Here is a 19,768-nt window from a genome sequence, read left to right on the forward strand (position 1 = left end):
GAGAGATGTTAGAAATCATAAAAAATAGAAACACAGCTGGTGGGGCAGTATCTGTAGAGAAACAAACAAAAGTAAACTTGCAGGTTCATCAGAGTTCATCGGAAAAATGAACGAATTCAGTGTTGGGTATGGAAAGAAGATGAAATGTTGAGCTCACATTGGCCCAATTGGAACAGTTAAGAGGTCAAAAACAGGAGGGAGAATGGGAGAGCTAAAGGAATGATGCTAAGTGTCTTTCTGAAATCCAGGCATCCATTTTCTTATCTTAACTGTAAAATAGTATCAGCTCAATTATTTGTCTAAATAGGAAGTGCTTCTCCTAAGTATATGCCAGGTGCGTATAGTTAGTTCCATATCTTGATGTAATGCTTTACTATTACGTTGTTCCATTAGGAACTGGCTCAATAATCCATAATTTGACATTTGTTGAACCCTTTTTTATATAAAAAGGAGAAATCTTTGCTTTTTTTTCCAGTTCTTACAATGTAAATAACTATATTTTGGTGCAGTGCTCCATCTTCCTCTTTCCTGTTTTTCTCTTCCCTTTTAACATCCCCCTACTGTTGGACAGCTGAGCACATTCTCCTTTTATTTATTTAAGTTGAGTGAAGTTTTCTCCTTTGGTTCAAGACTCTGATGGTTGAGGGGTAGTAACTATTCGTGAACCTGTTGGCGCACATCCTGATGCTCTTGTACCTTCTTCTTGATGGCAGCAGTGAGAAGAGAGCATGTCCTGGGTGATGAGGGTCTCTGATAGTGAATGCTACTTTCCTGCGACAGCGTTTCATGTGGATGTGCTTAGTGGTTGGGCTTTACTCGTGAAGTACTGGGCCATATCCACTACCTTTTGTAGGATTTTCCATTCAAGGTGATTCCATAGCAGACCGTGATGCAGCCAGTCAATATACTTAGACCTGTAAATCTTGTACATCTTAATTTTGTAACATTTTTTATTCTTTCTTACTTCTCTTCTAATATTTGTATATCTGTCCACTTGTGATGCTACTGTGACACGGTAATTTCCTTTGGGATCAATAAAGTATCTATCTATTTATCTATACTCTACATATATCTATAGAAGTTTGGCAAAGATTTAAATTTATTTCACATCACTGTTGAGGTGCATGTTATAGCTTTAGGAAAAAGCTGTTCACCACCGATCTGCATTAAAGCAGGGAAGATTAGGACTTCTGCACAAGTATACAGGAACATGAAAAGTCTAAGCTTTGTGACTGGTATTCATGGGACCTTTCCCACTCAGATGTACGGTTAGTTGTCAAGATTGAATATTAACTTATTGTCATTCTCAAGCTTTAGTGCAGGAGAATCCACCCATTAAACATATGGTGAAGAGGAATGCAGTAATGATAGGGGATTCTATAATTACGAATCAGACAGGCGACTCTGTGGACACAGGAAAGAAACTCGGATGGTAGTTTGCCTCCCAGGTGCCAGGGTCCGGGATGTTTCAGATCTTGTCCAAGATATCCTACAGTGGGAGGGAGAACAGCCAGAGGTCGTGGTACATATTGGTACCAATGACATAGGTAGGAAAAGGTCCTGAAAAAAGACTACAGGGAGTTAGGAAGGAAGTTAAGAAGCAGGACCACACAGGTAGTAATCTCGGGATTACTGCCTGTGCCATGCGACAATGAGTATAGGAATAGAATGAGGTGGCGGATAAATGCGTGGCTGAGGGATTGGAGCATGGGGCAGGGATTCATATTTCTGGATCATTGGGACCTCTTTTGGGGCAGGTGTGATCTGTACAAAAAGGACGGGTTGCACTTGAATCCCAGGGGGACCAATATCCTGGCAGGGAGGTTTACTAAGGCTACTGGGGAGAGTTTAAACTAGAATTGTTAGGGGGTGGGAATCAAACTGAAGAGACAGGGAAAGAGGAGGTTAGCTTACAGATAGCGAAAGCTTGTAGACAGTGCAAGGAGGAGGACAGGCAGGTGATAGAGAAGGGACGTGCTCAGACTGAAGGCTTGAGATGTGTCTATTTTAATGCAAGGAGTGTTGTGAACAAAGCGGATGAGCTTAGAGCGTGGATCAGTACTTGGAGATATGATGTAGTGGCCATTACAGAGACTTGGATGGCTGAGGGACATGATTGGTTACTTCCAGTGCCAGGTTTTAGATGTTTTAGAAAGGACAGGGAGGGAGGCAAAAGAGGTGGGGGGCATGGCATTGTTGATCAGAGATGGTGTCACGGCTGCAGAAAAGGTGGACGCCATGGAGGGATTGGCTCTGGAGTCTCTGTGAATGAAGGTTAGGAACAGGAAGGGATCAATAACTTTACTGGGTGCTTTTTATAGGCTGCCCAATAGTAACAGTGATATCGAGGAGCAGATAGGGAAACAGATCCTGGAAGGGTATAATAATAACAGAGTTGTCATGATGGGAGATTTTAATTTCCCAATTATCAATTGGCATCTCCCTAGAGTGAGGGGTTTAGATGGGGTGGAGTTTATAAGGTGCGTTCAGGAAGGTTTCTTGACACAGTATGTAGATAAGTTTACAAGAGGAGAGGCTGTACTTGATTTGGTATTGGGAAATGAACCTGGTCAGGTGTCAGATTTCTCAGTGGGAGAGCATTTTGGAGATAGTGACAGACAGGTTAGAAAAGCATTTAATTGGAGTAAGGGGAATTATGAGGCTATCAGGCAGGAAATTGGAGGCTTCAATTGGAAACAGATGTTCTCAGGGAAAAGTACAGAAGAAATGTGGCAAATATTCAGGGGATATTTGTGTAGAGTTCTGCATAGGTATATTCCAATGAGACAGGGAAGTTATGGTAGGATACAGGAACCATGGTGTACAAAGGCTATAACAAATCTAGTCAAGAAGAAAAGAAAAGCTTACAGAAGGTTCAGAGAGCTAGGTAAAGTTAGAGATCTAGAAGATTGTAAGGCTATTAGGAAGGAGCTTAAGAAGGAAATTAGGAGAGCCAGAAGGGGCCATGAGAAGGCCTTGGTGGGTAGAATTAAGGAAAACCCAAGGCAATGTACAAGCATGTGAAGGGCTGAAATGGTTGCCACAAGGGCACGCAAGTTTAAGGTGCTGGGGAGTAGGTACAGAGGAGATGTCGGGTAAGTTTTGTACTCAGAGAGTGGTGAGTGTGTGGAATGGGCTGCTGGCAACAATGTTGGAGGTGGATATGATAGGGTCTTTTAAGAGGCTTTCAGATAGGCACATGGAGCTTAGTAAAATAGAGAGCTATTTTAAGCCTAGCAAGCCTCGTAATTTCTGAGGTAGGGATATGTTCGGCACAACTTTGTGGGCCGAAGGGCCTGTATTGTGCTGTAGGTTTTCTATGTTTCTAATTCCATCACTTCAATGAAGAGTAACAGCTGAGATGAAACCAGGTGTTCAGTGATATTCTAATATATATTTTGAATATATTATTTAAATATTTTAAATAATTTTAAGAATATTTGCATTTTAATTGTGTAATTATTTAGAATTATTAATAGTTTTTGAACATCTTGGAATGTAACAGACATTTGAAGAAATATCTTGATAGTTTTGACAGCCAGCTAAGTTTCAGTATTTCTGCATTAATGATATGATGGAACTTGTGCATGGATGGCTCTATGCTAAGTTGAGAATTAGGATGGCTTCTGGATCCTCACTGGGGGATCTGCGCAAGGCAAGTGTAGACTTAGTGTGGCAAGGAGTATAGTTGGCTTGATTCTGCCGGGAAGGCCCTGGGTTCAAATAATTTATACCAGGCTTTCCTTGGAGAAGGAGTTCCGAGAATTTTCCCATTGGAGTTATGAAAAACAGGGTGCTGATCCTTAATAGATGGGAACTGCTTTTTTTGGAAAAAACAATCTGAAACTTTGGAACTCAACCATGAAGAACAAGCAATGGTGAAAATACTGCTTTAATATTCCTTTATTGTGAAATGCCTTTGGCCCTTAGGAAATGAGTATTGGCTTTGAAATATTTATAAAAATGTCTTAATTTATTTATTATTTATTGAGACACAGTGTGGGATAGGCCCTTCCAGCCATGTCGCCCAGCAACCCTCAATTTAATACAAGCCTAATCGCGGAACAAATTACAATGACCAATTAACCTACCAAGCAGTACCCCCTTGGAGTTTGGGAGGAAACCCAGGCAGTCATGGGGAAAACGTACAAACTTCTTACAGGCAGCAGCAGGAATTGACCACAGATCATTGATACTGTGAAGCGTCGTGCTAATCACCACGCTAATGTGCAGCTCAAATTCAGTGTGTTAAAATATATCTTGTCAACTAATATGATTAATCTTAAACAGACTTGATTTTGTCTATAGTTAAAGTGACATATGTCAAGTAATAAAGATTTTGAGTTTCTAGGATTTAATTTAGACTTTGTATATCTATAGTCTAGGTATTTATTGAACAACTGCCAATCAGCAGTCTGCTCTAATTATATCTATAGATTTAATCAATTTGTTTTAATTGTTGATGTAACTATACCCGATGAGCTCTGATTCCATCTATTTTATCTCAATATTTCCTTAAGAAAATGTTATTTCATTAGACCTTTGGCAGTATCGGTCAATTCAATCACATCCAGGTTTGGGAAAATCAAGCCAGTGATTAGTTAGTGATTTTCTGTGGTAAAGAAAACCCATTAGGAAAGGCATTCAACAAAACATTTTCCCAAAACGTGTTACAGATATAGAAACGTTTTAAAGTGCAACAACAGTATAGTCTTGCTGTCAGAGTTGCATTGCACCAAAGATTGCAAATATAATAGGGCTTTAACACTTAATATTGGATTTCTTTGAGAGATCAAAACATAATGGGAACATGCACAGAACAAGTGGCAATGGTATCTCGTGTCAGTTCTGTTTTGGAATAAGAGAAGGATACAAAGAAGAAATAAATTCTGAATTTCAGTCGGCTTTTACCAAATGACATTGTGGCCAATTAAATAAATTCAAAGGTTGAAAGCACACTTGTTATCAAAGAATGTACAAATTGTACACCGTGAAATTTGTCTGCTTATTGGCAGCTACAAAGCAAAGAAATTGGATAATCGCATTTAAAAAAAGGCCAAAAATCACTGCAGAGAAAGAGAGGAGAAAAAGATATGTTGAGCAAACAACAGAGGCAAGCGAACAGCATCCAGAACCAGAGTGAGTCCCACATCCGCTCCCGGAGCAGCCAGAATAGGCCAAGCCAAGCTGGGCAGGAAAGCAGAGCAGCCGGCTCAATTCACAGTGGACTGAACATTCGCAGGAGAGTGAGTGAAATCAGCCTGACCCTTGCCCCCAACTCCATACCTGACAATTGGGCTTCTAGTCTATCTGTGCTGGTGTTCAAATTGTCCAAGCACTGAGTAGTGCCATATTCCAGGACACCCCGCCTGAAGCTGTTCTCGGCCTACCGAACTGGCTCAGCGCTTGGAGCAATCCAGCCTCGCACCTGGGTTAGGTGGTCCGGTATCGAAGCTGTTCCACGTTGACTCCTCTCCAAATTGCTTACTCCATCTCTGATCGCGATACAAACTCCGACTGTGACCCCAGTGGCTTGAACATATTTCACCTCGCAAAGACCCAGCAGTGCTCATCCCCTGAACCCGCCTCACCTCTACCTGCCTCCTTACCGTCTGCAGCAATAGTTCACCACAATTTGCTTCATGAAAGATGCTATAAATAATGCTTTTAGTCGATTCTCTTGCCTTGTAATTTACCAGTAAGCTGCCGCACATCTTCAGTACTGCCGTCTTACCTGGATAAGATTAGTCCATAAAATGTAGGGTAAATGACTAGTCAGAAACACAAGAAAGTCTGCAGATGCTAGAAATACATACCATCCCACACAAAATGCTGGAGGAACTCAGCAGGTCCAGTAGCATCTGTGGAAATGAATGGCTAGCCGAGACCCTTCTTCAGGTCAGAAGAGGAAGGGGGTGGGTGCCAGATTTAAAAAGTGGGGAGAGGGGAAGGAGGCTAGCTGGATATCGGTTGAAGAATTAACCTCACCCAAGCCAGTAAATTCCCACAGACCTTTCTTCAAGTGGCCTACACAATGCCATGCCTGCTCTTTCTTCAAGATCTTTAGCATCCCTTGAACAAGGAAGTGAAGAATTGAAATTTGGATTTCAAAATTCTTCCCAGCCTCTGATGGCAAATTCCAACTATCAATTAATCACATTGGTTAACAATGAACTGACAGAGCCCAATCAACTCATTACCAGTTTGCTGCTAACTATATAGTGCAACCTCGAAGACAATCAATACTTAAATAATATGGCCAATAGAAGGTTATATTGCTTACACTTAATTATTCTTTAAACAAATCACCTTACTGGATCATGAAAGGTCTTCTCTTTGTTTCAGATCTAGGCAGTAATGATGCAGTTGCCATTTTTATTCATCTCATGGTAGTTGGACAGTATTAGCTGTGACTTGATCTGCAACACTCTCATCTCTGATTGTGTTTACATTTCACTCCAGAGTCTTCAGCACAAAACTGCTAAGGTAGTTCTGTAGGAATGTTACACATTCAGCTCTGTCTTCTTAAACTAAAGTACTGTTTATTATCTCAAGTAAATGTCCTGTAGTACTATTTCATAGTGGGGAAAAGATTTTGTGCACAATGTTTATCCTTAAATCAATATCACTGGAGAAATTGCTCTTATTACATTGTTTTATGTTGGATAATCTGTGCACAAATTGGTTAGCGCAGTTGGAATTAGAGCTATTCTGAAAAATGATTCATTGCCAGGCGTGTTTTGGGACAACCTGAGGTTGTGAAGGAAGCTATATAAATTTATTCCTTTCCCTCAGGGAACCAGGGATAATACTGGAAACTATAGATAAGTGAATCTCACGCCATTGGTAAGGAAGTTACTGGAGAGAATTTTTAGGGATAAGATGTATAAGCATTTGGAAAGCCATGGCCTAACTAGAGAGAGCAGGCATGGCATTGTGTAGGGGCAAGTCAGGTCAGTATTATTAACTTGATAGAATTTTTTGACAAGGTGGTGAAGGCGATTGATGAAGACAAAGCTGTGGATGTTGTCTACATGGATTTTAGTAAGGTATTTTCTAAGGTCCCTCATGGGAGGCTCATCAGAGGATCAACATGCATGAGATCCATGGTGAATTGGCCATTAAAATTTAGAACTGGCTTGCCCATTGACGGGACTTACTCTAGCTGGAGGTGTTCTGCAGGGATCTGCACTGGGACCTCCACTATATATGATTTGGATGAAAATGTTAGATAGGTGGGTTAGTTGGTTTGCAAATGATGTGAAGATTAGTAGTGTTGTCAGTAACATAGATGATTGGCAAAGATACAGCGGATATATACAGTATCAATTGCAGATATGGATGAAAAAATGAAAGATGGAGTTTAATCTGGCCAAATGTGAGGTGTTGGACCTTGGTAGGTCAAATGTAAGGAGACAGTGTACTGCTAGGGGCAAGATCCTTATAAGTGATGATGAGCAGACCGATCTTGGGGCCCAAGTTCATAGCTCCTTGGAAGTGGCTGCACAGGTTCATCGGGTGGTTCAGAAGGCATTCGGCATGGTTGCTTTATTAGCGGAGGCATTGAGTTCAAAAGTCCTTAAGTTATTTTGCATCTTTATAAAACCTTAGTTAGGCAGCACCTGGAGTGTTGCATACAGTTCCAGTCGCCCCGTTATAGGAAGGATGTTGAAGCTTTGGAGAGCATGCAGAAAAGGTTTACCAGGATGCTGCCTGAATTAGAGGGCAAGAGGTTGACCAAATTTGTGTTGTTTTCACTGGAGTGTCGGAGGCTGAGGTTTATAAGATTATGAGAGGCATAGATAGAGTAGGTAGGGAATTTTTTTTTCCTGGAGTTGGAATGTCTAACACCAGAAGACATGCACTTAAGGTGAGATGGGATAATTTCAAAGGATATGTGAGGGGCAAGATTTTGCACCGAGTGGTGGGTGCCTGGAATACGCTACCTAGGGTGGTTGTAGAGGCAGATACATGAGAGACTTTGATGAGACACTTAGATTGGCACATGCATGTGAAGACACTGTGTAGACAGAAGAGATTACTTTAGCTGGGAATTTGAGTACAAATTTAATTAGTTTAGCACAACATTGTGGGACAAAGGGATCTGTTCCTGTGTAGCACTGTTTTATCTTCTCTATCCTTTGACCTTTAAAATACAATTTACATTTCATAATCTCCAATGTTATCAGCTTGAAATATGCAGGAATGAAATATTATGTTATTTGGTCAAAAACTAAATTGGGATCGAGATTGCATCATAATAAAAGGAACTCATACTACCAAAGTTCAAAGTAAATTTATTATCAAAATAAGTGTATATTATCATATACTTGCGGTGAACTATGTGCCTCTCGGGACACGCCCCTGCTGACTGCTCCTGTGGCTCCTCCCACAGGCCCCTGTATAAAGGAGACCTGCGGCCTGAAGATCGGCCTCAGTCTCCAGGACCTTGTATGATAGACACTCACTCCTGGTTCCTTCTTCCAGTCAATAAAAGCCGATATCTCGCCTACGTCTCAGTGTGAGTTATTGATGGTGCATCAATACTCCACAAGATTCAATTTCTTGCCAGCATTTACACCAAAAAAGAAACAAATAGAATTTTATGAAAAAAATATACATGAACAGACCAGGACTGACAAACACCAATGTGTAAAGGAAGGCAAACTGTGGAAATAATGATAATACTGAGAATATGCATTGTAAAATGCCCTGGAAAGTGAATCTGTAGATTGTGGAATCAGTTCAGAGAGGTGGCAAATCAAGTTATGCATGCCAGTTCAAGAGCCTGATGGTTATGTGGTAGTAATTATTCTTGAACCTGGTGGTGTGGGACCTAATGCTTCTGTACCTGGGTGGTGGGGGTAGTTGATGATGGATGCTGCTTTCTTGCAGCCTTTTCTGTTATTGGTGTTTCCATACCAGACTGATACAACCAGAGTGGCAGACAAGTCATGCTGATGGATAATGGTAACATGCTGTACACTGTTGACCAACGTCGTAAACCTTGAGGAGCTGGCTGTTGAGGACAAGGGGTCTTTCTTTCTGTGCATAGAATCAATAAGGTCTACAAAAAACTGGTTCTTGACATCTGTTTCCTTTATTTTGGTTACAATAGTTTTCATTCTACTATGACAACTAAATAAATGAACATCAAAGGTGTTTCATAGCACAGCACTGCTATTTTGTAGTTAGTGCTCACCTGCTGTTTACTGTGCAGTTCCATCCACAGCATGGATGTTGATCAGACGTGTCCGGTCACAAGTGGACAGTGGGATTTACTTCATTTTTCTCCCTTTTCTCTTTCCAGGGAAGCAATGTTGTGGAAGACCAGGATTTGTTGGAGATAGGCATCCTTAACTCGTCGCACAGACAACGAATTTTGCAAGCTGTTCGTGGGCTTCCTCGGGTGAGTTGAGATATACTTTAGAAAAAATCATAACAATATTGCTTTAAATAATTTTGGGAAATAATTCACTTGGATTGAAGAGCATTGAATGTTACCATCTTGTGGATTAAACCAGTCTGAGAAACCTCCCAATTCTGATCTTGTCTCAATAGGATGCTTATGAGTAAAATTATTTTTGTTGGGTATCAAAATTCATACTGGCCACACTCAGTGGGAACTAGTTTGCACTTTAAACAACTCCAAAACAAGCACAGTGACATGTTCTATGCCATGTCATTCAGTAGGTGTTTCAAATGAAGTAGAAACAAATTCAGAATAACTTGCAGTGGTTTGAGAAAGCCTTACTTGTTTATTCACTCTATGTTATTTAGTTTTAGTTAAACAATGGCTATGTTTTGTTCCAATCTATTATTTTACAAATGCATGTACAGTCCATGTCAGGGCAGAGTAAAATAAATAGGAGCAGCGGCAGGAATGAGCAAATTCAATTCAATTTGCCAACTTGAGACGAATTGTAACTTGTTTACTACTGCAATTGCTAAACAATGAAAATTAATTGAGTTAGCTACTGTAAAAGAAATATAATAAAGTCTCCCCTTCTAGTACAGCAGTACTATCCATTCTATTTCACAAAGCAACCTTTCCACCTGTCCTACTATTTGTCCTTAAGATATTAAAATGAAATTCTCACATTACCTTGATAGGCAGATGAGAAGAGGTAAAAGGTCAGTGTGGGGAATAGAGGAAGGAGTACGGAAAATTTGTTTATTAGAAGGAGAAAGTGATTTTCATGGAATCAGGTTGGAAGCTACCCAGATGGAATATAAGGTTTTGCTTCTCCGCCCTTGAGGGTGGCCTCATCTTCCCACTGTCTCTATCTCCCTACGCAATTGCTTTGTCCATTCGTCCCTCCCCACTGATCTCCCTCCTGGTGGAACAAGTGCTACACCTGCCGCTACACCTCCCCCCTCACTAACATCCAGGGCCCTAAACAGTCCTTCCAGGTGAGGTGACACTTCAGTTGTGAGACTGTTGAGGTCATTTACTGTGTTTGCTGCTCCCAGTGTGCCCTCCAGTACATCAGCGAGACCCGACGTTGATTGGGAAACTCCTTCGCCAAGCAACCACACTCCATCCACCAAAACAAGTGGGATCTCCTAGAAACCACCCATTTTAATTCCACTTCCCATTCTCAGTCCGATATGTCCTTTGATGTCCTCCTCCATTGTCATGATAAGGCCACACTTAGGTTGGAGGAACAACACCTTATATTCCGTTTGGGTAGCCTCCAACCTGATGGCATGAACATCACTTTTTCAAGCCCATTAATGCCCTCTAAACCCCCCTCCCACCCTTCTCTATTTCCCATTCTCTTTTCCCTCTCTGACCTCATCTCCTTGCATACCCATCGCCTCCCTCTGGTGCTCCTTCCTCCTGTTTTCTTTCGTGCATGGCCTTCTATCTCTTTCCCCAATCAACTTCCCAGCTCATTATGCTGCAATGGAAATGGTATCGTAATTAAAATGTTTGGTCACCAGTAAGTTCCACTTGTTGACAGCCACCTATTAGGGTCAAAATATACATCAATACATAAGATATCCTTTCCCCTTATTTTAAAGGTTTCTCCCCATCCCACACACAGACCAGCTGCTGAGTAATAGTCAAATCCAACCAACAACAAAAAATTTTTTTTTCTTAGCTTAGTGAAGAGGTTAGACTACCTCTATTCTCAGACATAACCCTGGGGATTATTCTGCCCATGTGCTGAGGGTTAGTCACTAAAGTGGAGTTTCAGTCAGTCTGGAAGCCGTCTGTTCCTGTGAAAGTGTCAGTAACCTGGGGATGATGCCAAGGGAAGAAAATGGCAGCGTGCAGGGCCACTCCAGGAATGAATATCTGTTATCTATAAGTAGGGGCCGTGCACAATCCTGATTTGTTGGGGACAGACGTGAGAAGCACGGAGGAACATCTGGTGAAACTTCTGACATGCCTGTTTCACTGCCATTGCTACTGTGCGATTGAGAAATCTCCGGAGAGGAAGGCCCCGAATCCTTGGCTTCGCCCGTTGCTTGGCGGCCCGGGGCTGAGGCGCTAGGCAGAGATGGTGCTCGGTGTTGGAGGGCTGGTTGGAGGCTCGAAGTTTTTCGGACGGACCCAGAGTTCGCTGTGGTTGGATACTTCCAGAGGCTGCATCGGGAAGCTTTGCGGCACTGGAGGTTCATGACAGGGAGAGTTTTTCTTCCTTCTACCGTCTACATGAGATCATGGGCTATCAAGGACTTTGAGACTTTCTTTTACCGTGTCCATGGTCTGCCCTTTTCAAATTACGGCATTGCTTTGCACTGTTTTAACTATGTGTTATAATTACGTGGTTTTTGTAAGTTAGTCTTGGTCTGTCTTGTGTTTTTGTGATATCATACTGGAGGAACGTTGTATCATTTCTTAATGCATGCATTACTAAATGACAATAAACGAGGACTGAGTGTCCTCACTATCTAATCTAAGTCATTTTATCTCTTGGTGGTGTATGGGCAGATCTTGGCATGGATACTGCATTGTCAGTAGGGGAACCTCAGAAAGCACAGGTGATGGGGGAGCACTGGCTGTGTCATTTGATCTTAATGGACATTCTGCAATCACTGCCTCAGACCATTTCTACAACTGGAACCGGATTGGTCAATTTGTGTTGGTTTGCCTCAGAAATGGGCAACAGCTGATCAACATGCCTTCTCCAGATGTTGTGGTTACTCATTTCCACTATGTAAGACACGGGGCCAGTTTGTGTCACCACCATTGCAGGTATCCTCTTTGGTCGAGACATGTGGTTTCAGGCAGATTTCTCTTTCCTGCTGTGAAAGTTCTGTACTGAGTTTTGGCACATCTCCCTGCTTGGGTATTCTATTCATTTAGCACAATCTATTTTGTGTTTTGGGGGTTTAAGCAGGTCTAGCTGGGTGCAAAGCTGTCTTTTGATCAGTGCAGTGGCTGGAACCATCTTGGTGGTTGTGTATGGTGTATTGTGGTATGTCAGGAAGAATTTGAGGGATCCATTTTGCACTGAAGTCTTGAGGGCTTGTTTCAGTGTTTGTACGAATCGTGCAGCAAGGCCATTACTGGCCAGATGGCACTGACTTGGTGTTCTAAATGTCATTTGCTTCCATAAATGCCTTGAACACTTCAGACAGGAGTTGTGGGCCATTGTCACTTACAATCTATTGAAGAAGCCCAAAATGGCTAAAGATGGAATGTAGCTCCTCAATGCATTTTTCAAATTCTCTTTATGATGGCAACCTCAGACCATTTGCTACAACCAAGAACACGTGGCCTTCTATAGCACCTGCAAAATCTATGTGAGTTTCTGCCTGTGGTTCTTCAGGCCATTCCTATGGATGCAAAGGTTCAAGTTGAGGAACATTTTCCACTTGCTGACAATGTGGGCATGCTTTGGCCTTCTCTGCAAGGGTTACAGCTAGTCCTGACCACCAAATGTAGCTGTGTGCAATTTCTTTCATGCACACTGCACCACAATGTCCTGCATGGGGTTTGTCAAGCACTTGCTTTCTTAGTGAAGAATGACAACACAGTAGCCCCACAGTAAACATCCTGCTTGGACTGTGAGTTCCTTCCATCAAGCCTGGTAAGGGTTCTCTTCCATGGCTGGCTCTGCTTTCCGTTCATGAGTTACCAAGTTTACCACTTTAAATAGAACAGGGGTAGTACGTGTGTGCTTCTGGACTTGCTCCACAGTCATTGGAGCTGTAACTACTTCCTTGAAGTAAAAGATCTCTTTCAGGGAGAGCTCTGGAGCTGCAACGTCTGAGGGAAGTCTAGATAGTCCATCATCATTCAACTGGTGCTGAGACCTCCTGTGCTTTATATTGTACTGATGTGCAAATGGTAACAGAGCCAACATTGTATTTGGCTAGCACCCAGGGAAGGAATGCCCGCATGTGGGCTAAAAATTGACATCAACTGGTGATAATCTGTGAGTAGTGTAAATCATCAACTGAAGAGGAACCAATGGAATTGCAAGTGCTTCCCACTCAGTCTAGGCATAGCGGCTTTCTGCCTTGCTTAATGTCCTTGACGTGGAAGTGATTGGATGGCATGATGTGTGAGATACTGCCCCACAACAAAGGGTGATCCGTCACAGGCCAACTATATGGACATTGACATGTTGAATTGCGTGAGTGATTCAGATTGTGACTAAGTTGATTTGGCCTTTTTAAAAGCCTCTTCACAGCAATCTACCCACTGTTAGTGTGCTGATTTATTTAAAAACTCATGAAGTGGTTTCAGCATGCTAGCTAGGTTAGGAACAAACTTTGTGAAGTATGTTTGTGGTCCTAAGAAAGATCTTAATTGATTTCCATTCTGTGGTGATGGATCCTCCATGAATATCTTCAGCTTTGCTGCCTTGTGAAGCTCTTGAGTTGTCAATGACATCGTTCAAATATTCAATCAAAGGTTGGAAGAACTTACACAGTCCTTCTGGATCCTTTGAGTCTTTGTAGAGCAGCATCCAAGTGTTCACGCTAATTTTTCCCAGTAATGAGTAGGTCATCCAAATAGCAATGCACTGCTGTCAACCCACTCAAGATCAGGTCCATTGCTCACTGAAAAAGTGTGCGAGCTGAGGTGTTGCCAACAGAGCCTTTGGTAACTGTACAATATGTGAACCATTATGTTTAACAATTCCTGTGACTCTCTGGTTCCACATGAATCCGCAAGTATGCTTGACATAAGTCAGTCATGCTAAATGTCTGTCCACCAGCCAAACCTGCAAAAAAAGTTAACAATGAGTGGAAGAGGGTATTGTTCAGCCCTAAGAACCAGGTTAATGGTTAGCTTGGGGTCTCCACAAAGCCTTGAAGACCCATCACTTTTTAGGACAGGAACCACTGGAGTTGCCCGATTACTTACACACACTGGTTCCAATACCTTACTGTGGATCACTCCTAATTCAGCCTCTACCTTTGGTTTGAGGGTGTCTAACAGTGATTCCCTAAATACTGCTCAGTTCTCCGTTGAATACTTCTGCATGTTCCTTCAATACCTCTTCAGTGCTCCTTCTAATCAAGTGCACTTCATATCAGTTGAGTTTGAGCTGCCCCAACCACAAGCAGTCCAGAATTGCAGGATAACTACCTTCAACAACGTTTAGTAGAAGTTCCTTTCTCTGTTCATTAATCTCCACTGTAACATGTACAATTCCCCTCACTGGAACAACCTCACCAGCATAAGTCTTTAAAGTAAACCTTACCCCTTCTGGGGTAAGATGGTGTAATTTCTCCTTGTAAACTCTCTCTGACGCCAGTGATACTTCATCATCCTGCACCCTCACTGTGGCCCCATCCAACCACAGGGTCACCCAATGGCCATCTTTGTATCCTGAAACAGATATAACATACAACGCTTCTTCAACCACAGAGTGAGAGTCACTCAGTCCATCCTCAGTATGTTCCATCTGAGTCATGTTTCTTTTTGTTTTTCTGAAAGTCCTGTTTCTTCATTAGTGGTTTTGGTTGACAGCATCTTTTAACTATTATAGGCACATATAGTACTTCCCTTTTTGCCACAGTTTCAGCAGTCTAAATCCTTATGCTGAATGTCCAGTTTTGCCACAATAGTAATATTGATTGCCAATATATGATTTATTCTTAAAGTCAGGAGAAACTTTATGAACTTGGGAAGATACACTTAATAGCTCTGCTTCTCTTGCAGTCATCTCCATAGATGTAATAATCTCACTTGCCTTCTATAATGTTAGTCTGTCTTCTGTGAGCAAACATTTCAGAATGGCATCACTATGCAGACCACATATGAGTCTATCACGTTTACTTTTCGCTTGCCCATGTTACACACTGGTACACTGCCAACATTGCACACAAACTTTTCTTGCCGATAGGAACAAAAAGTTAGCTCTCACATGAGGTCTTGTCACCTGATCACCAGTTGCTATGCTTGTGGTCGTGGGATGCCAGGTGGCCATGAATAACACACACAAGAGACTGCAATGGGGGGGATCAAACATGCTGCTGTCTATTTTACCAGCTAGTCATCTACCCAGAATGACCTCTCACATTACAATCAGAATGTAACCCATAGGGAAGCTTGACAGCAAACCAAAAGTGTAAAATATACATGAATACATAACAGTTTTGAATTTATCAGATTAATGTTAACTGATCTGTTATTTTAACATTTTACTGGATAAATAAAGGTTAAACCTTATTTTCAACCTAATGTATTTTTTTCGCTCTGTTTTTACATCTCTATTGGCTATATATTAGACTTGGTCTAAAAGATGTATCTTGGGGAAAAAAACTTCAGAAATGAGAAAAGATGTATGCAATAAATTAAGAGGAGTTTAGATTAATTGGACAGAGAGATGGGTAATCAAAACAAAAGTTGATATTTGGGGTTGTAATTTGATGAATTGCAGCAGCATTTAAATATATAGAAGCATTAATTATGTAATTCTGTATTGACGATGAGTACTAAACTTCTCTTGAATATATTGATTATTATAACATTATTTGTTTAAATGTCAGAAAATTAGCTCAAAATTTTCTGGTCTAGGTGTACTATTTTCCAAAATTGTACAGAAATGTAGTAGAAAACAGGTTCAGCATGAGCAATTAATTTATTTACTAGTCTAGCAATTGTGTACGAGGCTGCTAATTAGAAGATGATTTTCTTGCTGTAATGTTTAGATTAAATGTATTACCAGATAAAAGAGTGCTTATACTAATTTTGAAGATGTTCTGATTGCATCAGTTCATGTTATTTTTCACATTAGTTGGTGTAGAATGAGAGATCCAGAAACACATTTAAGCCACTTAGAAATCCAAAATGACAAAACTAATATCTTCCTCGGTATAATTTTGCATGATTAAAAGCTGCAAGAAAATAACTAGTTTTAAAATGGTTTCCTACAATATTTTTCTTTCTAGAAACACATTGCACTGATGCATAAATACCTACTCAGATTGTCATTTAACAAATAGTGTTCATCAGGTTGGAACCTAGAATTTGCTATTATGGCCCTATAAATTATAGCCCTCAACAAGAGATTATTTACCCTTCCCCCATCTTCATACTCAGGTTTCTGCCTTCTTCCATTCCAGTTGAAGGATCTCAGCTCAAAACATCAGCTGTTTATTTCCCTCCTTAGATGCTGCCTAACTTATTGAGTTCTTCCAGCATTTTGTGTGGGTTGCTCAAGGTTTCCAGCATCTGCAGAATCTCTTGTGTTTAAGGTCGTACTTAATTACACACTTACTGCATGTTACACTACTGGTGTTTAGGGCAGCAATGAAAGACCTCTGGTGATGTTCAGTGCTTCCTTTATCGTGTCAGTTGCTTCCTCTCGGTTTTCACTATTGTCAGTCATGCAAGTCCCAGATGAAGACTCAGGAATACCGTTGCACTCAGATGTAGAAAGATCCTTCATTGCTGTTTCCGTAACAAATTTGTTTTACCAGTCTGGGTCGTTAGCTCTGAGCCGAACTCCTGACTCGGGAGGGCCAGTGGACCACTCTTAGTCTGGCTTCTACCCTTTGACCGGTTTGGCATGGGTGACCTGACCAAGGGCCAAAGCATAAAGCCCTGACTCCTGGCAAAATAGCTCTCCGGGTCATTGAAGAAAACAAGCCTCCAAACTACAACATGGTTGCAGTCCTCTTGGAGGATTACTTAATTAAGCTTGCAATATTACCATGCTTTCTACTCTGATAACATTGTATTTAGCATTTTCTAATCATAAATAATAAGTCCTCCTGCATTTTGAAGGAAATTAAAGCTAATTTTATGACATGAAAGGTTAGGCATACAATTCCTCATTTAATGAGTTTATAGCTGAATATCTTGCCAACTGAGTTTTCTTGCCCTCCTCCGAAACCTCTTGATTCTCTTGCTGCTCAAGATTCTATTAATCGCAGTCTTGAACAATCTCCTCAGCTGTGCATTTGGTTAGACAATTAAATGATTCACCGTCAACTGAGTGTAGAAAATTTCACTTCAGTCCTAAGTGACCAGCCCTCAAATTTAAAATCCTCAGTCCTATATTCCAGGGCAGGAACGTTTTCTTGGTCTCTACACTGTCTGAATTTTGCATGTTTCACAGAGATTATCTTTTATCTTTGTAAACTGGAGAATCTACCCATTCATACAGTCGCTCTTCATGCATGTATGTATGTATGGCATTCATTAGTCTCGCTAGACCATGAAACTGCGTCTGGAAAGTCTTCTCCAGGGTGCAGGCCTGGGCAAGGTTGTATGGAAGACCGGCTGTTGCCCATGCAGCAAGTCTCCCCTCTCCACGCCACCGATGTCCAAGGGAAGGGCAAGGGCCGATACAGCTTGGCACCATCGTCATCACAGGAGTTGCCAGAACAAGGTTGAAGACATTGTCGGACTGCCTTAGAGACTCCAGCTCCAGACTTGTCCTCAGGGTTTACTCTTTTTTCATAGAGTCATAGAAACGTGTAGCACAGAACCAAGCCTTTCTGCTCATCTAGCCTGTGCCAAACCATTTAAACTGCCTACTCCCATCGACCTGCATACCCCTACCATCCTATGTGCCAAAAGCTACCTATCTAAACTTTTCTTAAACATTGAAATCGAGCTTGCATGCACCACTTGTGCAGGCAGCTCGTTCCACACTCTCACAACCCTCTGAGTGAAGAAGTTTCTCCTCATGTTCCCTTTAAACTTTTCACCTTTCACCCTTAACCCATGACCTTTGATTATAGTCCCACCCAACCTCAGTGGAAATAGCCTGCTTGCATTTATCTTATCTATGCCCCCTATTATTTTGTATATCTCTATCAAATCTTCTCTCAATCCTCCGTATTCCAAGTCCTAACTATTCTATCTTTCTTTATAACTCAGGTGCTCCTGACCCAGCAACGTCCTTGTAAAATTCCTTTGTACTCTTTCAACCTTAATTACATCAGTCCTGTTAGTAGATGCCCAAACTTGTGCACAATACTCCAAATTAGGCCGCACCGATATTTTATACAGCTTCAACATAATATCCCTTCTCCTGTACTCAAGACTTATGAAGGCCAATGTGCCAAAAGCTATTTTTATGACCCTATCTACTTGTGATGCCACTTTCAATGAATTATGGATCTGTATTCCAGATCCCTGTATTATATGGCCCTCTTCTTTGCCCTACTGTGCACTGTATAAGACCTACCCTGATTGGTCCTACTGAAGTGCAACACCTTAACACATGTCTGCATTAAATTCCATCTGCCATTTATTAGCCCATTTTCCCAGCCGATCCACATCCCACTGCAAGCCATGATAGCCTTTTTCACTGTCCACTACACCCCCAATCTTGGTATTATCTGCATATTTACTGATCTGATCTATTATCATCAAGATCGTTGATACAGATGACAAATAACAAATGGACCCAGCACCAATCCCTTGGCACTCCACGAGCTACAGGCCTCTCGTCAGAGAGGCAACTCTCTACTACCACTCTTTAACTTCTCCCACAAAGCCAATGCCTAATCCAATTTACCACCTCACTTTAATGCTAAGTGACTGACCTTCTTGACCAACCTCTCATGTGGGACCTGTCAGTGTTTGCTAAAGTTCATGTAGATGACATCCACTGTCTTCCTAGTAACTTTCTCAAAAAACTCTAAGATTGGTTAGACATAACCTGCCATGCTGACTATCCTTAATCAGTCCACGTCTATCCAAGTAGTTATATATCCACTCCTTTAGCATACCATCCAATAACTTACCCACTACTGATGTTCGGCTCACTGGCCTATAATTTCCTGGTTTAGTTTTAGAAACTTTCTTAAACAGTGGAACAACATTGGCCATCCTCCAGTGTCAGAATCAGAATCATGTTTACTATCACTGGCATGTGATGTGAAATTTGATAACTTAGCAGCAGTTCAATGTAATACATAATCTAGCAGAAAGAGAAAAAATAATAAAATAAAACAATAATAAACAAGTAAATCAGTTACATATATTGAATAGAATATTTAAAAATGTGCAAAAACAGAAATACTGTATATTATAAAAAGTGAGGTAATGTCCAAAGCTTCAAAGCCCATTCGGGAATCGGATGGCAGAGGGGAAGGAGCTGTTCCTGAATCTCACCTGTCGCTAAGAATTATTTAAATATCTCTGCTAGGACCTTGGCAGTTTCTGCACTTGCCTCCTGCAGGGTCCGACAGAACACCTTGTCAGGCTCTGGGATCATCCTTTGATTCTGGAAATCTATCCAGTGAGCAATTGATTTGATCCGATTGGAAATAACCTGAGCCTAGTAGATTATATATAAATTCCATATCAACTGCCATTCCTGTGAAATATTCTGGT

The 19,768-nt window shown here is 41.3% G+C and overlaps 1 protein-coding gene across 12 annotated transcripts in view; it reads left to right on the forward strand.

Moving 5' to 3' along the window:
• The window catches only part of anks1b (ankyrin repeat and sterile alpha motif domain containing 1B), an 864,202-nt gene that overhangs the window by 781,373 nt on the left and 63,061 nt on the right, over window positions 1–19,768 (forward strand). For all 12 annotated transcript variants that reach the window (XM_059987507.1, XM_059987513.1, XM_059987511.1 and 9 more), the window contains one exon: window positions 9,311–9,409. In XM_059987507.1, the coding sequence (XP_059843490.1) occupies window positions 9,311–9,409 (99 nt within the window). The remainder of the gene's footprint in view (window positions 1–9,310; window positions 9,410–19,768) is intronic.

The sequence above is a fragment of the Hypanus sabinus genome, chromosome 13, assembly GCF_030144855.1.
Source record: "Hypanus sabinus isolate sHypSab1 chromosome 13, sHypSab1.hap1, whole genome shotgun sequence".
Classification (NCBI taxonomy): Eukaryota; Metazoa; Chordata; class Chondrichthyes; order Myliobatiformes; family Dasyatidae; genus Hypanus; species Hypanus sabinus.